The sequence below is a fragment of the Penaeus vannamei genome, chromosome 34 (assembly GCF_042767895.1).
Source record: "Penaeus vannamei isolate JL-2024 chromosome 34, ASM4276789v1, whole genome shotgun sequence".
Classification (NCBI taxonomy): Eukaryota; Metazoa; Arthropoda; class Malacostraca; order Decapoda; family Penaeidae; genus Penaeus; species Penaeus vannamei.
The window spans coordinates 317405-334904 of NC_091582.1; the positions used below are offsets into that span (position 1 = coordinate 317405).

General features: G+C 37.2%; 2 protein-coding genes across 3 annotated transcripts in view; one reads left to right on the plus strand and one right to left on the minus strand.

Moving 5' to 3' along the window:
* Positions 1-13984, minus strand: part of LOC113802497 (serine-rich adhesin for platelets) — a 19896-nt gene extending 5912 nt beyond the window's left edge. The window contains exons 1-10 of one of the 2 annotated variants that reach the window (XM_027353103.2): positions 13905-13984; positions 9501-9592; positions 8867-9087; positions 8267-8467; positions 3882-7302; positions 3486-3629; positions 969-2716; positions 703-833; positions 415-490; positions 133-271 (exon numbers count right to left, since the gene is read on the minus strand). In XM_027353103.2, the coding sequence (XP_027208904.2) occupies positions 133-271; positions 415-490; positions 703-833; positions 969-2716; positions 3486-3629; positions 3882-7302; positions 8267-8467; positions 8867-9087; positions 9501-9571 (6152 nt within the window). In that variant the 5' untranslated portion in view covers positions 9572-9592; positions 13905-13984. The remainder of the gene's footprint in view (positions 1-132; positions 272-414; positions 491-702; positions 834-968; positions 2717-3485; positions 3630-3881; positions 7303-8266; positions 8468-8866; positions 9088-9500; positions 9593-13904) is intronic. The other variant, XM_070113664.1, reaches the window with a different exon arrangement.
* Positions 13985-14459: 475 nt separating this feature from the next.
* LOC113824410 (testis-expressed protein 2) overlaps positions 14460-17500 on the plus strand; it is a 29541-nt gene continuing 26500 nt past the window's right edge. Inside the window, exon 1 of the mRNA XM_070113506.1 lies at positions 14460-14588. The gene's annotated coding sequence lies outside the window, so the exon portion shown is untranslated. The remainder of the gene's footprint in view (positions 14589-17500) is intronic.

Sequence of the window (17500 nt, forward strand, 5' to 3'; positions counted from 1 at the left end):
ATAGCATAAGAATAAAAATACCTACAATAATAGCAACCTCATTTTCCAAAATTCTTATATGTATAATTTCTTCTACTTATATCAGACTGCACAAGGAACTCTACAGGCAATAAAATAAAATAAAATAAATACCCTGAGACCGGCAACTTCGGCTGTGTGCAAGCCGTTAAGTCCGGAAGGCTTGAGAAAAGCTCTTCAGACTCAGTATCACTAATTTCTGTTGGACACGTTGGGGGTAAAACATCATCTTCTGGGTCTTCATTTCTCTTTGCTGTTACAAATAATACATCAAATTACAAAGGAAAATTTACTATGAGCAAACACAAATAACTAAATAAGCAACAAACACATAAATATTTATAGCATATCTGATTTACTTTATTCATTTTCTCACTTACTGCCCTAAAGCCTTACCCGATTCCTCTGTTTCTTTCTTCTTAACCACTGCTTCTAACTCACGCACTCGGGCCTTTAGCATTTCCACCTCATCCTGAAGATGATGATTTGAAAAATAAGTTATAGTCTGTAAGTTTCTTAAATATAGATTAAAACAAAAAATAATGATTCCATGAAAGGGAAAATGCTATAGACAGTATTATAAAAGGGGGATTTTATTTAAAAGAATAGGTATAATGAAATGCCTTTTAGGAAACATTTTCAATAATTCTTAAGAGCATTAAATAATTATCCTATGAAGCTTACCTTAACTTCCTCCCGTTTCTGGGTGCTGATGGCCTCACTCTGGGATGAGTAAGCACTGCTATGACTCATGTTTTCTGTGTCTTCTTCAGTATCACGATCTGATTCATCAACCATCTCAGCTTTTTCTTTGTCTAAATGGGAAAATAATTTACAATTAATTAACTACATAAGATAACAATAAAACATAAAAACTCATTCTGTAAGTTTATAAACAACAATAAATCAAAACTAATAGAATGCAAATCCAAAAATAAAAACAAACTTACTAGATTTTGTTCTTGTGTTGCCAACAGTAGTGGTTTTAGTTGAATTGGACTTTGGTTCATCAACTGGTGTGACTATACCACCAAACAGGCTGTTGCCACTACAGAGCAGATCCTCAGCCTTTGTCAGGTTTTTGTCAACCTTGTTAAACAATGACTTTGTGCTAGCAGAAAACGTAGGTTTCTGGGTAGAAGGTGCTGTTTCTTGTATCTCTTGAGAAATCAGGGAGATCACTTCAGGGTCTCCTTGACCTTGCTGGCGCATCTTCTTCACTAAATCCATGTCCATCTGGACATTACGCATTACATCCTCAGTGCTTGGAATATCTTCATCTGATGGGAGGGATGGAACTAGGGCATCATTTTCAAATTCAATGATGTCTTTCTTCTGCGACGGGTCATCTATACTTACATGTGAACTCTTGTCATCATCGTCCTTGTTGGTTAGCAAATCCTCATCAGGGTGGCCAAAGAATTCCCACACATTTTTGTCCAGTCTCTCCAAGTCTCTCATCTCCTCTGAATCCAATTGGTGTTGTTCCAGGTTTTCCTTACTCTTTCCCTCCTTGAAACGTCCAGACATCTGTATGCTGTCACTGCTGGAGATAGTTTTAGCCTTTCTCTTTCGTGGCTGGACTGAATCTGAGTCGCTATCATCAGAACTTGACCCAGAACTCGGTCTGCGGATCCTCTTGAAAGTTTGTCTTTTTGATTCTAGGGAAGCCTTCAGGGGGCTGTCACTGTCTGATTCCTCCTGCTCCTCTTCCAAGTTTTTAGACCCTACTGTCAACACATCCTTCTGTTTCCTACTTGCATGGCTGGATTCATCACTCATAAATAAAGGTTTACTATTGGCAGGTCTGTTCTGAGTGCTCAGAGATTTCTGGATATTATGAGAACTTTGGTTCTGAATTTGTGACAATTCAATCTTTTCCGCTACTTGTCTCTTTTCTTCTTTGGTTAACTGTGACATGATATTTTCTATGACTGGCTGACCTGATTGGAGAGGCTTTCTTCTTGGCCTGCTAATGGCAACAGGTAAAGTGCTATCATTCTTTAAATTTTCCTTTTCCACCTCGACCAAGTTATTCTTGCTCACCATCGTTTTGCCTACACCAGCTCTTTCCTTGACTTTCTGACTTGCATGCTGCCCCCTGTCATATTTTTCTACTGACCTACCTTCCCCTGCTTGGCTATTTGCATCACCTGAACTATTTGTGCTTCTAGTGAGCCTACCATGTTTAGTTTCAATGACATCTGGAGCAGCTAACAAGCTGGTTGACATCTGAGAACTCTGGGAGTCACTATTCTGACTTGAGGATGCATTATCAAACTTCTTTTTCTGAGGCATCAAACAGTTCTTATCAAGGGAAATTTCTGATGACAGAGCACTCTTCACTGTGACCGTGTCTTTATTTTCCTCTTCTCTTAAACAAATCAAGTTACTTCTGTCATTTTCTGCTTCTACTACTGTTTCTGTGTCAGCAGCAGCATCTTTTCTAGCTTTTGTCTTCACTCCAATAGAAGCTGGCAGAGGAATTGCTATGTCCATTTCCTGAGTCTCACAGCTATTAGGAATCACCTGACTGTCACTCTCAGAGTTGGGCTTAACGAGGGAGGTGCTATCACTGGATTTTAACTGTAATTTCTTTTCTACATGCATTTTCTCCTCAGTGGCTTCAGACATAGGACTGGTTTGTACCTCCTTAGAATTCAGTAATTTGGGCAGGTTTGAACTGCCACAGCAGACACTGAAAAAAATTACATAATGAGAAAGTGTATGTAATTTACTTGTCAAGGTATGAACTTTTCCAGCTAATATCCATACTGAGGACAGGTAAAACTTGTGGCAATAACACAGAGGTTGTGGAAAAATGAAGTCTACAAAAACAAATGCAAATAAAACCGAGAATATTTCAAGGCATTTGTATAATATTTTAGGTAAAGATAAAAGTTCTTAATAAGTACATTACTAAGTTGATAAGTATATCGACCATTCTATGCAGAGATGGCTCCACAAGGACTTAGCATAGTCACCAAGAATTCAGTTGTTGGGTCTATTGGACCTTCATATTTTTGGCAAAGTTTTATTTCTATCATCATCATTTTCACTTACTAATTCATTATAATTATCCTTAATACTATTATGATTATCATTATAATGATCACCATCATCATCATCATCATCATTATTAATGTTACTATCCTTATAACTACATTCATTCTTGTTGTAATTATTACAATTATGATTGTTTCTATTATCATCATTATTATAGTTGAATAATATTAATAAGTTCAGTTATATAAGAAAAAAAAAATAATAAGCTGAGGACACTTAGGTCCAACAAACTCCTTGGTGACTAAGCTCTCATAAGGCTAACATGTAAAATAAAATAAGTAAAGAAGACCATTAGAAACACTGAATGTGTATGTGCACTCTCTGTATCAATCACAACCAATGAATGGACTGGGACCACATTCTTGTAGTGATAATTATCTAAAGAACATTTTCCACATTACCTGTGATTATCCTGTTGTGTTACCAAAAGAGTCATATATTTCATGAGCACCTGGTACACTTCACATGGGATAGCATGGAGACACAGATCACGATTTGTGCTGCCCACCAATGCAACAGCTTCTCCTTTCCCTGCTTCATCACATCTGGAATGCAAGAAGGAATCTTCATGAATTTGTAATAAGGATGCCAGAGTTGCTTGTGTAAAGTCAAATACATCTTAACCATTCCTGCAGATATTCTAATATCCTTTTTTATCCATTATGAAACAAATGCATGGTGACAATACAGAAGGAATGTGCGGGACAGCAAAAAAGTTCAAGAAAGTAAAATGAAATCTGGATATAAAAAACATTTTCAAAAGTCATCTCATTTCAAATTTCATCTAGTGTACATACCTTTTGGAACAGAGTGGCCCAACAGATCTGAAAGGTATAACTTTTGAATCCTCAGACACCAGTTGATTGCTGTAAGTTGCTTCTGTTGGCAAAGAGGTGGCGGGTGGTGAAATGTCTTTTTTATCTTTTTCATTGTCTAACAGATCTGATGCTGTGCTTGAACTCATAGCATGATGGGGTGGCCGAGGTTTACTTATAACTGAAGAAGTTTCTGATGAGGTGGAAGCACTTTTCTTTGGTTTGAGAGCTTCTGGCACCTTGTTGCTCGAAGTCACTAACTTTTGTCCTGATGGATCCGGCACACAGTTAGGTTTTTCAGTATCTTCAAGCGAGCTGAGAATCTCATAGTCGCTATGTAAAGTGGATAGATCTTGGGTGTTTACACTCAGAGAAAAGGTCTTTCTAGACAACTTGGATGAGCTTGAGTTTAGCTGTCTGGCAGAAGTCCTGGAAAGCCTTGAGGTGATATTTCTTTGTTCAGCTCGGGTTGGCCTCTTTAATCTTCCCTTTACCTGATTTGAAGTTGAGTCTGAGGAACTGCTACTCACTGAGGACTTCCTTGTAGGTTCTTCAGTGCAATCAAAAGGCTCAGTTTCTGCTGGATTGAGGAGTGCTGATGAATGACAGCTATTTTCCTTTGGCTTTTCATCTATGCCTTGTTTCTGTGCTGCTTTGCTTTCAATGCTTGTAGTACAGGCTGTTGGAGGTAGAACTAATTTTGTGTCACATCTATTTTCTTTACTCTTTATTTGCTTTACAGTTGATTCATTCTCATATGTATCCTCTTTCTTTCCAAAAGATTTTGACTCTTTGTCAGAAGCATCTTTAGTTCCAGATTTAATCAGTTTACTCCTTACTTCTTTTTCTTTGTCAGCAGATTTAGTGTTTTTGCTACTGACCTCAGTGCTAAAGTTTTTTATTTCTCCACCACTAATTTCCTTCACTGCAGACTTACTTCCCTTGTTCAATTCTTGGACACCAAGTTTATTTTTCTCACTATCACTTTCCTTGATGGCAGGTTTTGTTTCTTTGCTATTAACATTATTTCCATGTGTTGCAACTGTCTCACTCTCCTCCTCAGGTTTATTTAACTGAGATACAATTTCTTTGAGTTTTTTGACTCTCTCCTTCTTACTTTGAGAAGAGCAAAGGTGCTCCACATCATAGTCTTGGGTTTGGTCATCTATTGAGACTTCTGATTCTTCAGAAGAGGGAGCTATCTTGCTAGAAAGTACAGATGTTCCTCCTTCCGTTCTTGAATCATTTATATTACGTTGCTCTCCTCCAGTAATATTTAGGCTAGTGTGGCGTGTTTTTAAATCTTTCCTGGCACCAGCTACATGTGACCATCCAGGTGACTTTGTGTCTTTCACACTTACAGACACAGCTAAATTCTTACTGGGTTCTACTAACTTCATTTCTGATGCATAACGGGCATTGTGGGAAATTCTAGGGATTGTTTTTTTCCCTGCTGACCTAGTTGCTACACTTGACAAACTGTCTTTGGAAGTACTTGGAGCACTATTCTCTTCTAAACTATCGTGGAACTTGACTTTCTTGTTTCTTACTGGAGCTTTGGGAGGCGGCATGGCACTCTTACCACCCTCTGTGCTGGCTATGGATCTATTTAGCTTGGTGTTTTCCAGTGTTTTATCAAATACTGATATATTTGACCTCATACTCTCCTCTTTTTCCTTCTCTTGCTTTTTGTTGTCTTTCTCTGCTTCTACCAATGATACTGTGCTTAGAGTGTGATCCTCAATCTCTTCAAACATCGAACACAAAGCTTCAACCTCTTCTTTGGCCTTTTCTGCTTTTGTTTTGCTTTTCTTTGAACTCTGTGTGCTTTCTGCATCTGACCCACTACTGCTGCTGGACTTCTTTACTCTGGCTCTCTTACTGCGCTCATTCCCACTGTCACTGTCGTCACTTGCCCGCTTCTTTTTGGTTCTACATCCAGCCTCAGTGTTGGCCTGTTGGCTTGGATCCTCGGCAGATTTAGGCTTCCCTGTAATGATGTCAAGGGGTTGGTCTGGCCCCTGAGCAGGAGTCACAAAAAGGAGATCTGCTTCAGCATCTATTTCTGGTCCATCAATTTGCTGAGTACCTTGAGGGGTAGTTTTGCAGACATCTTTTGCCTCTGACACAAGGACATCAAACTCATCCTTTGTGTTGACGGGACAGCTGTCTGGAATTCCATAGTCATCCTCAATGTCTGCATGAGTCTGTACAATAACGGATGGCAGTGGCTCATTGTCAGCAAAATTAATGACAGTATCTGGGGGTCTAATCACACTGATATCAATATCTTGTTTCATTTTATTCACTTTGGCCAGGGGAGTGCTCTGTTTAAGCATAGTTGTATCAACAGTACTTACACAGGACTCATCAAAAATTCCAGCAGGCTCTGTTGAACTTGATTCTGCTTGGATCAGACCTCTCCCTCTCCCTCTCCCTCTTACTCTACCACGACTCATTTTGAGCATCCCCCTTGCTCTTGACTTGACTTCCTGCCCTCGCTTTTCAACAGTCTTCAACTGTTTGGGCGTTTTCTGGCTGGGAATAAAACTATATGGATCATCTGAACTTGCCTGTGGGAGCATTGACTGATCATGTTTTGCATCATGTTTCACTATAGGTAGGTGGCTCTCTGTTAATGTTGAAGAAACTACCTCATTTACCTTTAACTTAAAAAATTTCTTCACAGACTGAGAAGATGAGGTAGTTGTTGCACTCTTGCTTTCTGAAAGTTCTGTGCCTTCATTAGGATAAATAAATTTTTTATTACCCTTTTTCATTACATTCACCTTAGGTTCAATAAGCTTGGAATTAGAGGGGCCTTTATCCTTAGCTTTCTGATATAACTGATTGTCCTCAGATTCTGTGGAGAGAGTGTCTGTCGACTGTGTCACCCCAATGCGGAATCCCACTTCGCTACTGGTGGTTAACCAATTTGCTACTTTGTCAGCTGGTTCTACCCTACCCAATTTTTTACTTAAATGGTCAGTATCTTCTTGTACAGACACCATTGCCTCACCAGGGAATATGCAGCCATTGTCTTGTTGGCTAACAGATAACAGATTCTTCTCCAATTGCTGTTCAGCTTTCTTAGTGCTGTATGTGGAAGGCCCAGTTTTCATGCCATTCCCAAAAGGCTTCCCTGACATGTGAGCATCAGCCTTTCCCTTGAGACTTGTGGATGTCATTTTACTCTTTCCTCTCAGCGACACTCCCCCTCTACCACCTCTCCCTCGGCTTATGGTTGGGATGAGACTAGTTCTCACCACTGGCTCCTGCTTGGTAGGGGACGAGTAGGAGTGCTCCTGGGAGATGACATCCACTACAGCACGGTTTTGATCTGTGCCACCCTCTTCACTCTTAAGAAACCTGTCTGACCTCACATCAGTGTGAAGACTCAGCTCTGAAAAGAGACATTTAGAGAATTAGAGATTAGAGAAAAGAAAACGCATTACCAATCAAATTTTTATTCAGTGCCTTTGGGCTGCATTAAATGTTGACAGCCCCAAGGAAATGGAGGAGGAGGAGGAGGAGGAAAAAGGGGAAGAGGAGGTAAGCAAAGTCAGTTGTCCACATACAGTATATAACTATCACTATCTAGTATGACCTGTTATGCAAATTTATAGAAATATATGATACAGTAATATAGATAATTTGAAATACAGCATCTTGGTAATACACACTTTTAGAAATACATGATACAGTAAGATCATTTGAAATATAGCACTTTGGTAAGGAAACTTTGATGTCTCACAAAGGAGATGCAAAATCATTTTATAATCATTATCTTCTTCATACAGTATATTCTACAAAAGGAAAAAGGAAAAATTAAAATTAAATAACTATGAAAGTATTCCTTCCAACAAACTGAAAGCAATTAGCATAAACACTCCTCAACATGATTTTCTTAACAACCTCGTGCCAGTATCTTCTGCTAATATACTTATCTTTTAATTACTTACTCCCCACCCTCCCTTACTCCCTTAAAAAAAGAAAAACACTCCTTAGATCTTTGAAATCTAAACTTGATATTCACGCTCTTAAAATATATAACATATTCTAAGTGAAGAAGACCCACTTGTTTAGGATTTCACACCAAATGCCCTTCTAGTAGCATACATCCTAAATTCTAAGCAATAATTTAAAAAACGGACAAAAAGAGTGAACTTAGACAAGAAAGGTAAGGATAAGAATGAGGTAAGGGAAAAATGAGAGAAATGAAAAAAATAATGGGAAAAGAGGTTTAGAAATATATGAAAACAATGAAACAAAAAAGGAAAAAAAAAGAGAAGAAAAGAAAGGGGGGAAACAAGAAGGAGAAATAATAATAAGAAGAAAAAGAACCAGAAAAAGAAGGTAAAACCCACCTTGGCCATTATCTGTGGCCAGAATTCTCTGCTTTGCTGACTTGGCCCTGGGCTTTGGCACATGCACCTCAGGGTTGTAGTGGCTAGTGACACCCCTCTTGCGGGTTCCTCTTCTCGGCTCGTCATTCTCTTCATTTTCAGAATCATCATCTTCAGGACTGATAACAGGACGAGGTCTTGGTCTATATTTTGAGGGCGTTACTGTGAAAGAAGAGCTCTTCTATAATACAGTGCATGTGTATAAGTATATGAAAAGGGTATGCAATTAATATTAGTATCTTTTTCACATTTCAAGAAAAATAATCAATCAAAACACAAAAACAAACACACACATACATGTAATAACTAAGCATTAAGCATATGTTTACCACAGTAAACTAAAATCAGCAGTCTAATAATAGACTGGTAAAACGATCAAATTCGCATACACAGCACATAAAATACACTATAAAAAATCTCCACAAACCCCAAGAATAAAAATTCAACTAGGGTCAATTCCTTGGGGAAAAAAAAAAAAAAAAAAAAAAAAAAAAAAAAATAGAAGGGAGAAAAGGAAAGGAGAGGAGAGGAGAGGAACTTTACAAGGCCTTACATACACACCTTCAAAGCAGCAATCCTTCTTAATGCTTGCAATTATCTTCCTCACAGCAATCACTAAATTAGTAATTTTATTATTGTGACCAAGAGAACGACGAGTGATGTTAGTCATACACAAAGGACATTGTGCCGAGCTCCGTGGGCCTTTTACCACTTGATGAATACACTCTGAACAGAAGGAGTGTCCACATTTTGTTGTCAGCGGCTTGTTCATCAAATCAAGGCTGGAAAGGATGAGAAAATTATCAATAGGATGTGTGTGCTGTGGATATGCTGAATAGAGGTTTTCTTCTCTTTGAGCAAATGAGCTAATTCTAAGGTGAAGTTGGTATTCTGAAACTTTTCTCTTACATCTGAAAATATATGCATACATATAAAATGAAGATAAAATAAAAATTTTAAATATGTAAAACAATCCAAAAACATACACAAACTAGTCTATACATTTCTTCAACCAAAGCTTCAACCACTTAAAGTACTGCAACTCTGTGCTAATTTCAATAACATCTCATCTGCAGCCTGATGTTATTTTTATAAAACAATGCAAATATGAAAAGCTGAAAACTGAGAGTATGAAAAAACCAAAGTGCTATTACAATTCTTCTAACTAACCAAAGTGATTGCTGAAGGTACTCACCATATATTACACTCCAAAGTTTTCTGCATGGCCTGGAGCACAGCACTCATTTGGTTGAGTCGCTCCTCCATGGTTGGTTTTTATCACCATGCCTAGAAATGGCAATTTGGGAAGTGTTATAATACTTTCTGTCACCTGATAGTTTAGCAATATTGGCAATGTTATACTTCCTGTCATCTGATAGTATTGGAAATGTTATACTTCCTGTCATTTGATAGTATATAACATTCTAATACCATGCTTATATACTATATTCCCTGTCTGAAAGCTTCTAGCCCTCCACCCCCAATAAAAGAGAGAGAGAGAGAGAAGAAAAAATATAGGGAAGGGCATCTCTATGTATTCAAGTCTGCAAATACATTTTTAGTGGTAGGACAAAAAAAAAAAAAAAAAAAAAAAAAAAAATCAAGCAAATTATCATCATACAAGGAATCATTTCAACTTTCAAAACTGTGTTCCATCTGGGCTATCGCTCCATTTTGAATGATTATCTAGTAATAATTATCAAGTCATATCTTGATCTAATCGCATGGAAAACCTCGCTCTATAGCAGTCTTTTCTGAACTGTCATCACTCCTCTGAAACTTTGCATTACCAACTTTCCTTTCTCTTTTTAGAGTCCTTAAGACTCTGATGAAAGCTATGGACCCCCTTCCCCAGAAATATTAACATGAACACAACTTTGCATGCAATGAGATATCTAAAGTATCATTAAGCTTGAAAGTAAATAATCCTGTCTTTTGATAGTATTTGATATGCAAAGACTAATGTTATTTTCATGTGATCATCACAAAACTACTGAAACCTATCCACGGATCCTCTTGGGGTCCATGGACTCAAGGTTAGCCTAAGAACTCCAGTTCCAACGTATGATGAAATGAAACTTTTGCTAAAATCGGCCTCTTGTCCAATCCAAAATATACATGCTGCCCTAGGATTTTGCCAGCACATATATCTTCCTGCTCCCTATAGCATTCTCCAACAAAAGAGCTTCATATTTTGATTATTACTAAAAAAAAAATTCTGATTTACGCCTCACTGACTACCTTTATAAGTCTAGCAACAAGCTACTAATGTGTAAAAATTGTATCTACACGTAAAATTGATACAAAAAGACAGAAAAATAGAGAAACCCTATTAGCTCCATATACCTATGTGCCATGCCCACAGAAAGTTGAATTTATTCATTATATTTACACACAAATGGTCTCACAAGTGCTTAGGCACCAAGGAATCAATAACTATTACTACCTCTATATCTGCCCTGTTTACCCTTTTCCTTGATTTTCAGAAACATCTTTTCAAATTCCATATTGTTGTTAGTGTTGTTAGTAGCATTAATAATTTTGATATCAATTGTTAACCACAATTCCAAACTATAGATAAAGTAAAGATATAAAAACAAAAATAAGTAAACTTGATACAATAATCTCAATATGTGGTTCTGTGTGTTTGTTTACCATTAGGTATGTCTTAACATTTACTACTATATCACCTGAAAAAACAATGATTAGTGTGAAAGCAGTACCAATCCCAATAATAGCCATGTGAATGTCTTCTAAACATTTGACTTTTCTACATGCAGCTAGGAGATCTCTCTGGCAATTCATCATCAAATAAAGTACAACTCAACCTCTATTTTCCCACAATACACATGGTGAATGTCTGTTGTACATTTCAAACTCTAGCCACAGTTAACCAGCCTCCGTCACACATTTTGGGGGAGGATGGAGGTTGTAGATCTTTCTGGCAATTCATGATCAAAGGAACTAGTTCACCACTATCTTCCAAGAATATATGAGGTGGAGGTTAGCTGGTTTTGCTATCCATCAAAGCAGAGAGATTACAGTATTGTTTGAAGAGGTACTTTTCTAATAGTTATTATAAAACTTAAAGAGGGCATACTTGTAATGCTGCTAAATAGTCTTGAATTCAAATCTTCTTCATGGTTAGGCAAACAGAACAAGAAAACAGGAAAATGGATAGCATTGTGGATGACTCTTCTGGATAGGACTATGAAAATACATACAAATAGACAATAATTTTGTATAAAGGAATAGTGATGACAGTCATTAGGGTGTCAAACTCAGACTCAAAAGCTACCATCTTATGGGCTTCTCAGGATCACATTACTAAAACTGGTATTATGTATTTGTAGGTAAAGTTTATTTTACTTATCAGATTTTAAATAGTAATATTAATGGTTAAAAAAAAATTGTATCTGAAATTGTTTTCTTTCATGGCAATCAAAATTTCACAAGCTTTATGACTATCCCAGGAGAGACAAATAGCCCACAGACCATTCATTGGGATATTTCATTCATTATAAAAAAGAATATAGGAAAAACTAAGAGTGTAAGGGATAACCCTAACAAATGAACAACTTGCTTAATTAATCATGCACAATAGCAGATTACAAGACTGAAACAAATATCTGTGGGACGAATGCTGAGTGTTTGACACCCCTGCAATAGTGTATGACCTAATAGACACAAGTGAATGATATTGGCACTCAAATATTAATCCAATCAATGCTGGGTCTTGTCCCATCATATGGTGAAAACTCAATGTCACCAAGTGATATCTCATCATGTTACGAAACCATTTCCCAGCAGACAGGATGGTGGCAGGTGGTCCTACTGTGAATAAGACAATAACCCAGGCACAGAGCAATGGGCACAATATTCTTGCCAAACTTCTTACAAAATTGTACTAGTTGCGAATGGGTTAAAAAGAGGTAACCATAGTGACTCAAAATACATCACTACAAGTCAACAAACCTCTACAAAGTTTATTCCAGTAAGACAGAACATACACGCACCCTTGCAATAAGGTACCAGCCCAAGCTCTATAACACCAGAATACTGGTGGAGGACATTTGTGTGGAGGCCAAAGTAACACATGACATGATTCTACTTGGACAAATTTTTCACCTATAACTAAGACCCACAAGTTACACAGTACACAAAATTAAAAGATTGGGAAATCCTATGATGTTTAAAACATTTTCATTGCCATTTACATACATAAGGAATTATTCAATATTATGCTCACATCTGTAGTGTCATGCACTATATCATCAGCAAACAAGCAAAGGATAACAATCCTCTTCCACATAGAAAGATAAAGCTTGAAACAGTTCCAAACTTGCTGATGTATTATCAGAGAGGACTCAATGAGACAATATTTCATTTGCAACTGCACCACTGCAAGTGAAATTTACTATTCAACATCTAGCTTGAGCAAGACAAAACAGACACATTGAGTGACTAAAAATGTTACACATCCAATAACCTTTCGTCTTGTATGACATTAATATTATCTGCGTATCAATGATCTCTGATTGACAGGCCTATATCAAAGATGGTTACTAGTCAACTCGTACCCAGGTCAACTTGTAACCTCAGCAAGGTCAACTCGTAATTTTCACCTGATTTTCATAGATATCTGTACCTATAGGCATGTACCAGTCCTTTGGTGAATTTGAACTTTATTTTTCATGAGAGGTGATCATATCATTTACCTTGAATGAATTGATAGTTATTCTAATAAGAATTTCTTATGTACTTTACATAATTTTTCCTTCATTTAATAACAAACAAATATTGAGTACGAGCATGCACAGTCTACCAGGCGGAGGTAACGAGTTGACTAGGGTACAAGTCAACCTGGGTACAAGTTGACCTGATATGTCATAAATAAAGTGTCAATATTGATCAATCTATTGAATCTACTGTTTACAATGTGGGTGATGGTTGTCAAGTATAACAGAAAAAAATTCTGACACCCTATTCTGCAAAAGTACCTAATTATGAATCAATATTAGTTAGAAATTTATAGTTCTGGGGGTACAAAATCTTAGTTACATAATGAGGCAAAATCAAAACAATTACTAGACGTATATCAATTAAATCCTGAAGTACAACCCAAGTATATCAAATTCATAGTTAATTTCGGTAGTTCTTTGCGGACACTGTAACACACGTGGCAAAAACAAACAAACAAAAAACAGAATTTCAAGATAAAAATAAAACCCCAACGAAACGAAAAAATACTCGACATTTCCGCCTTCATCAACCATTATATAGCATTACCAACAAAAATAAACCTCATTCCTCCAACAAAGAAATAACCTACAATTACCAAACCCAAACAATATTTAATCACAAGAGAAAATCACACGAAAATAAAGGCACAATAATGAAAACGTTCGTTAATTCAGTTATTTCCTTCCCGCCAAATCTTTCATAAGCGATGGTCGACACAACCTCAGATCAGCTGATTCACTTATACCTCTTTTTCCGCCGTGACACTCTTATTACGTGGCCACGGGACACCCCTCGAGTCCTCATCACTTAATTTCGATGGTGCAATACCGTAAAAAGTACGAATTTGCATATCTACCCGTGAAAAAGAAGCGATTTCCAGCGGGTCCTTCCGAGTCTTTCAGGTCTTGGTAAACAAATCGGGTTGAATTCGCGAATGATTGTGGTACAAATTTTCTCGGATATGTTTTATTTGATTAGTTCTCTTTTACATAATTATGCTGGAAATTTATATAGGGATGTTATTCATTCATCGTGACAGGGATAGCTTATTGGTATGATTGAGGATAATTATGCCAAAATTCTGGATAAATGCATTGTTTTGCTGAATTTCCAATTTTCTTGGCATAATTATCCCTCTGGTATTTTACTATACCACCAGCATTTTTCCATAAGTCAGAACCAGGTAAATATCTGTATATACATGAGTCGCAGGACTTGAAGACACACGAAAAAGAAATCAGTTTTACATCGAAACTCCGAATGAGCGTAGCTTTGCTATTCTATAGCCTATACTCTGCCATTAAAGATATTTTCCAAATATTTACATAAAAAAGATATAAGTATTCATCAAAATAAGTCACAGAAAGTTTGAAACGGGAAAGAGTAAAATAATAAACATTTATGCCAAAATTCCTCGTAAGTTCATTGTTGGGGCGTGACGTCACTCATGTCGTCTGTTGTCATCACTGTTTCTTCTTTCCCAATCTTACACCACCTTACTCTGTCAAACATGCTAGTGCCGCATGATTAACGGCCCGCGGTGAGTGCAGTCGAGGTGTTCATTCGTTTTCCGAAACCCTGAAAGAAATTTTTAGTTCCCTGCATGCGTAGCGAGTAGTGATTCTGTCATTTTCTGGCTTTATTAGTGGTTGGGGGATAAAGATGTCAAATGGACAACGCCAGAATTTCTTGTTTTCGTGTCTGTTGTGGTCTTGCCATAAGGAATTAAGCGCTGAAATAGAATAGTAGGTTTGTAGTCGTGTCGCAGTTAAACCGTAGAGCCTCGTATATGAAGAGATATTTGCTGAGCGAAGTAAAATTACATATTTCATAGGTATTTATGTGGACTGGTATTTCATGCAATAGCGATGACGGATTCTGCAGAAACGAGGATCGCATGCAATTTTAGTACTGACAGCTGTATCATGATTGCTGTAATACAAGAAAAATTACAAGAAATAAAAAATTCAGGAAAATTCCAGCATCAGTTTATAAATCTGAATCTTCAAGATTAGTTACATCATGATTGGGGACTGACGAGGCAGCAATGTTTTTAACATGATTTAGATAATTCTGTTCTTCATTATTTCTTCTTTTTACCTTAACTACTTGCTCATAACCATCTCCCCATAAATGATGGATAACCAGTGGTATGCATACATTCATGGAGGGGGGGGGTGAATCCAGGATTTCTTTATGGGGGGGAGGGGGGAACTATACAGTATGAGAAAATGTTTTGGATTTGTATTTTGATCTGAATTGCCTACCTAATGACATAAACCTGTTGTCACGTAAAGACAATTTTTGTAATTTAGACATATGCAGGAATCAAAGTGAATGCCACTGCTTCTGAGTTAGAAAGGGATTGATTTATGTTATCTTCTGTAATCAAGAGTTAAGGTAAAAGAATGAATTCACTTATTTCTCTTTTCTGAAGTTGAGTTGTGATGTATGAAGGAGGGAAGATGCATGGAAGACAGTCCTTGGGTCTTATCAACTTTCTCATTATCTCTGTATCTGTATCTGAGTAAATAATGGGGTAGATGTGTATCTGTATCTGAGTAAATAATGGGGTAGATGTAGGTTTACTTATTTGTTTTTATGTTTGTATGTGTATAGGATTATTTTTGTGTGTAGATACAGGTTATATGTTTATGTATGTGCATGTGTTTATAGCACAACTTTGAATTACTTGATAGTAAACTTCAATCACATTGAATCGCTTAATCCTAACAACCGATATAATGATTCTGTGTCTGAGTCACAGCCTAACCTTCACATTGTCAAGTTCAGAACCCAACTTTCAATCACAATTTAGTAAGCAACAATAGCCTGTAATCCTAACATTTAAGTATTTTAGGTCTAAGTTACAGAAGTTGAATTTTGAGTCGCCAACAAATCCTGTATCTTTAGCTAATGTAATTCAAATTTTAAATAATTTCTTCCCATGTTTAAGAAAGAAACAATTTCATCTTTGAATAACTCTAGGACTAGAATCTGAACTTTGAATTACTTTAGTCCTAGTCCATAAATAAACAAATCCAAACTCTTCACTAACTTACTCCAAGATCAAAACCATTTAATCCTACCTATGTTAGTACAAATTTTAGTTCCAAATGGCCAGAATGATCACATAAAAATTGTCAGTTGAGGAATTTCCCGTCATGTAGCAGTGATTAAAATAATCACTTAACAAAATTTGTCAAGTAGGAAAGAAAGGTCAAGATCAGTTTCAGTTCATTTTGTCCGATCAAAACGCATAAACCAAAATTATGGTGAACAGTGCTTTTATTTTGACATTTCTATGATAAAATGTGTTGTGCAGTTAGCCTTAGATGTTATGAAGAAATAAGGGTATTATTGATATACAGTGAAATTCACACATTATGGCCTAAGAATGTACATATATCATTTAGCTCTTGGTGTTTTTGTTAATACTTTAACCATTATCATTATTGGTATTATTATTGAAAGTTATTGATTATAACAGGTGATTAAGATGCTGATGGACATCATTCATCCTTACAGTTGAATTAGATATTCAGTATTATTCCATAACCTGATAAGCTTCATAGCCATACCAGTAGAGATACCAGTGGAGGATTAACTTTGTGTATTGCCCTTGCTCCTCTCTTTATTAAACTTTTCCCCTCCTGCCACCTACCATCTCATTCCTCCTTTCATACCAACCTCAAATATGGTAACGCAAATGGTCTCTCATTACCGTTTGTGGCACTGCCATTTCTCAACATGACGGCTCAGTGCATCCTGAAGAGGCAAATAGATGGCACATGCGATCAGAAACCTTTTGGATCATCACAAAAGAACAAACTTCTGTCCCTTTCCTTTACCTGTCAACACATCACATCTAATACAGCATGCTATTTATTGGTGTTGTTACATAATCATCTGATGCATGGTGGATGTTGAGGCCAACTTCCTACATCCTTCATGAAACTTGCATCTCTCATTCGTAGTGGCAAGTCCGGTAACTTTTCTCACAAGGATGGTAAAAGTACTTTCATTCAGTTCAGTTAAAGGCTGTCCAAAATTGTGTAGAAACTGTAGGATGACTGCAGATGACTCGTAGTCCATTCACCCCAACAATACAGTAAAGTTACTTTGCTACCCCAGATACATGTCAAAAGGAATAGTCATTGTTTGAATGTAGAGCTCAGATTAGCCTTGGCACATTGTTGAGTCATCGGTAACAGTAACGGTACACACGGGGATCGTGTCATTTCACACACATGGGTAAGTGACTCACGGTTACCCTGTCTTCAGACTCCCTAACCCCACCCCCTCTTTCTCCCCCCTCCCATTCCCCCTTCCCCTCTCCCCTCTCCCTCTCCCATTCCACCTTCCGTTTCCCCTTCCCTCTCCCTCTCCCTCTCCCTCTCCCTCTCCCTCTCCCTCTCCCTCTCCCTCCTCTCCCTCTCCCCCCTCTCTCTC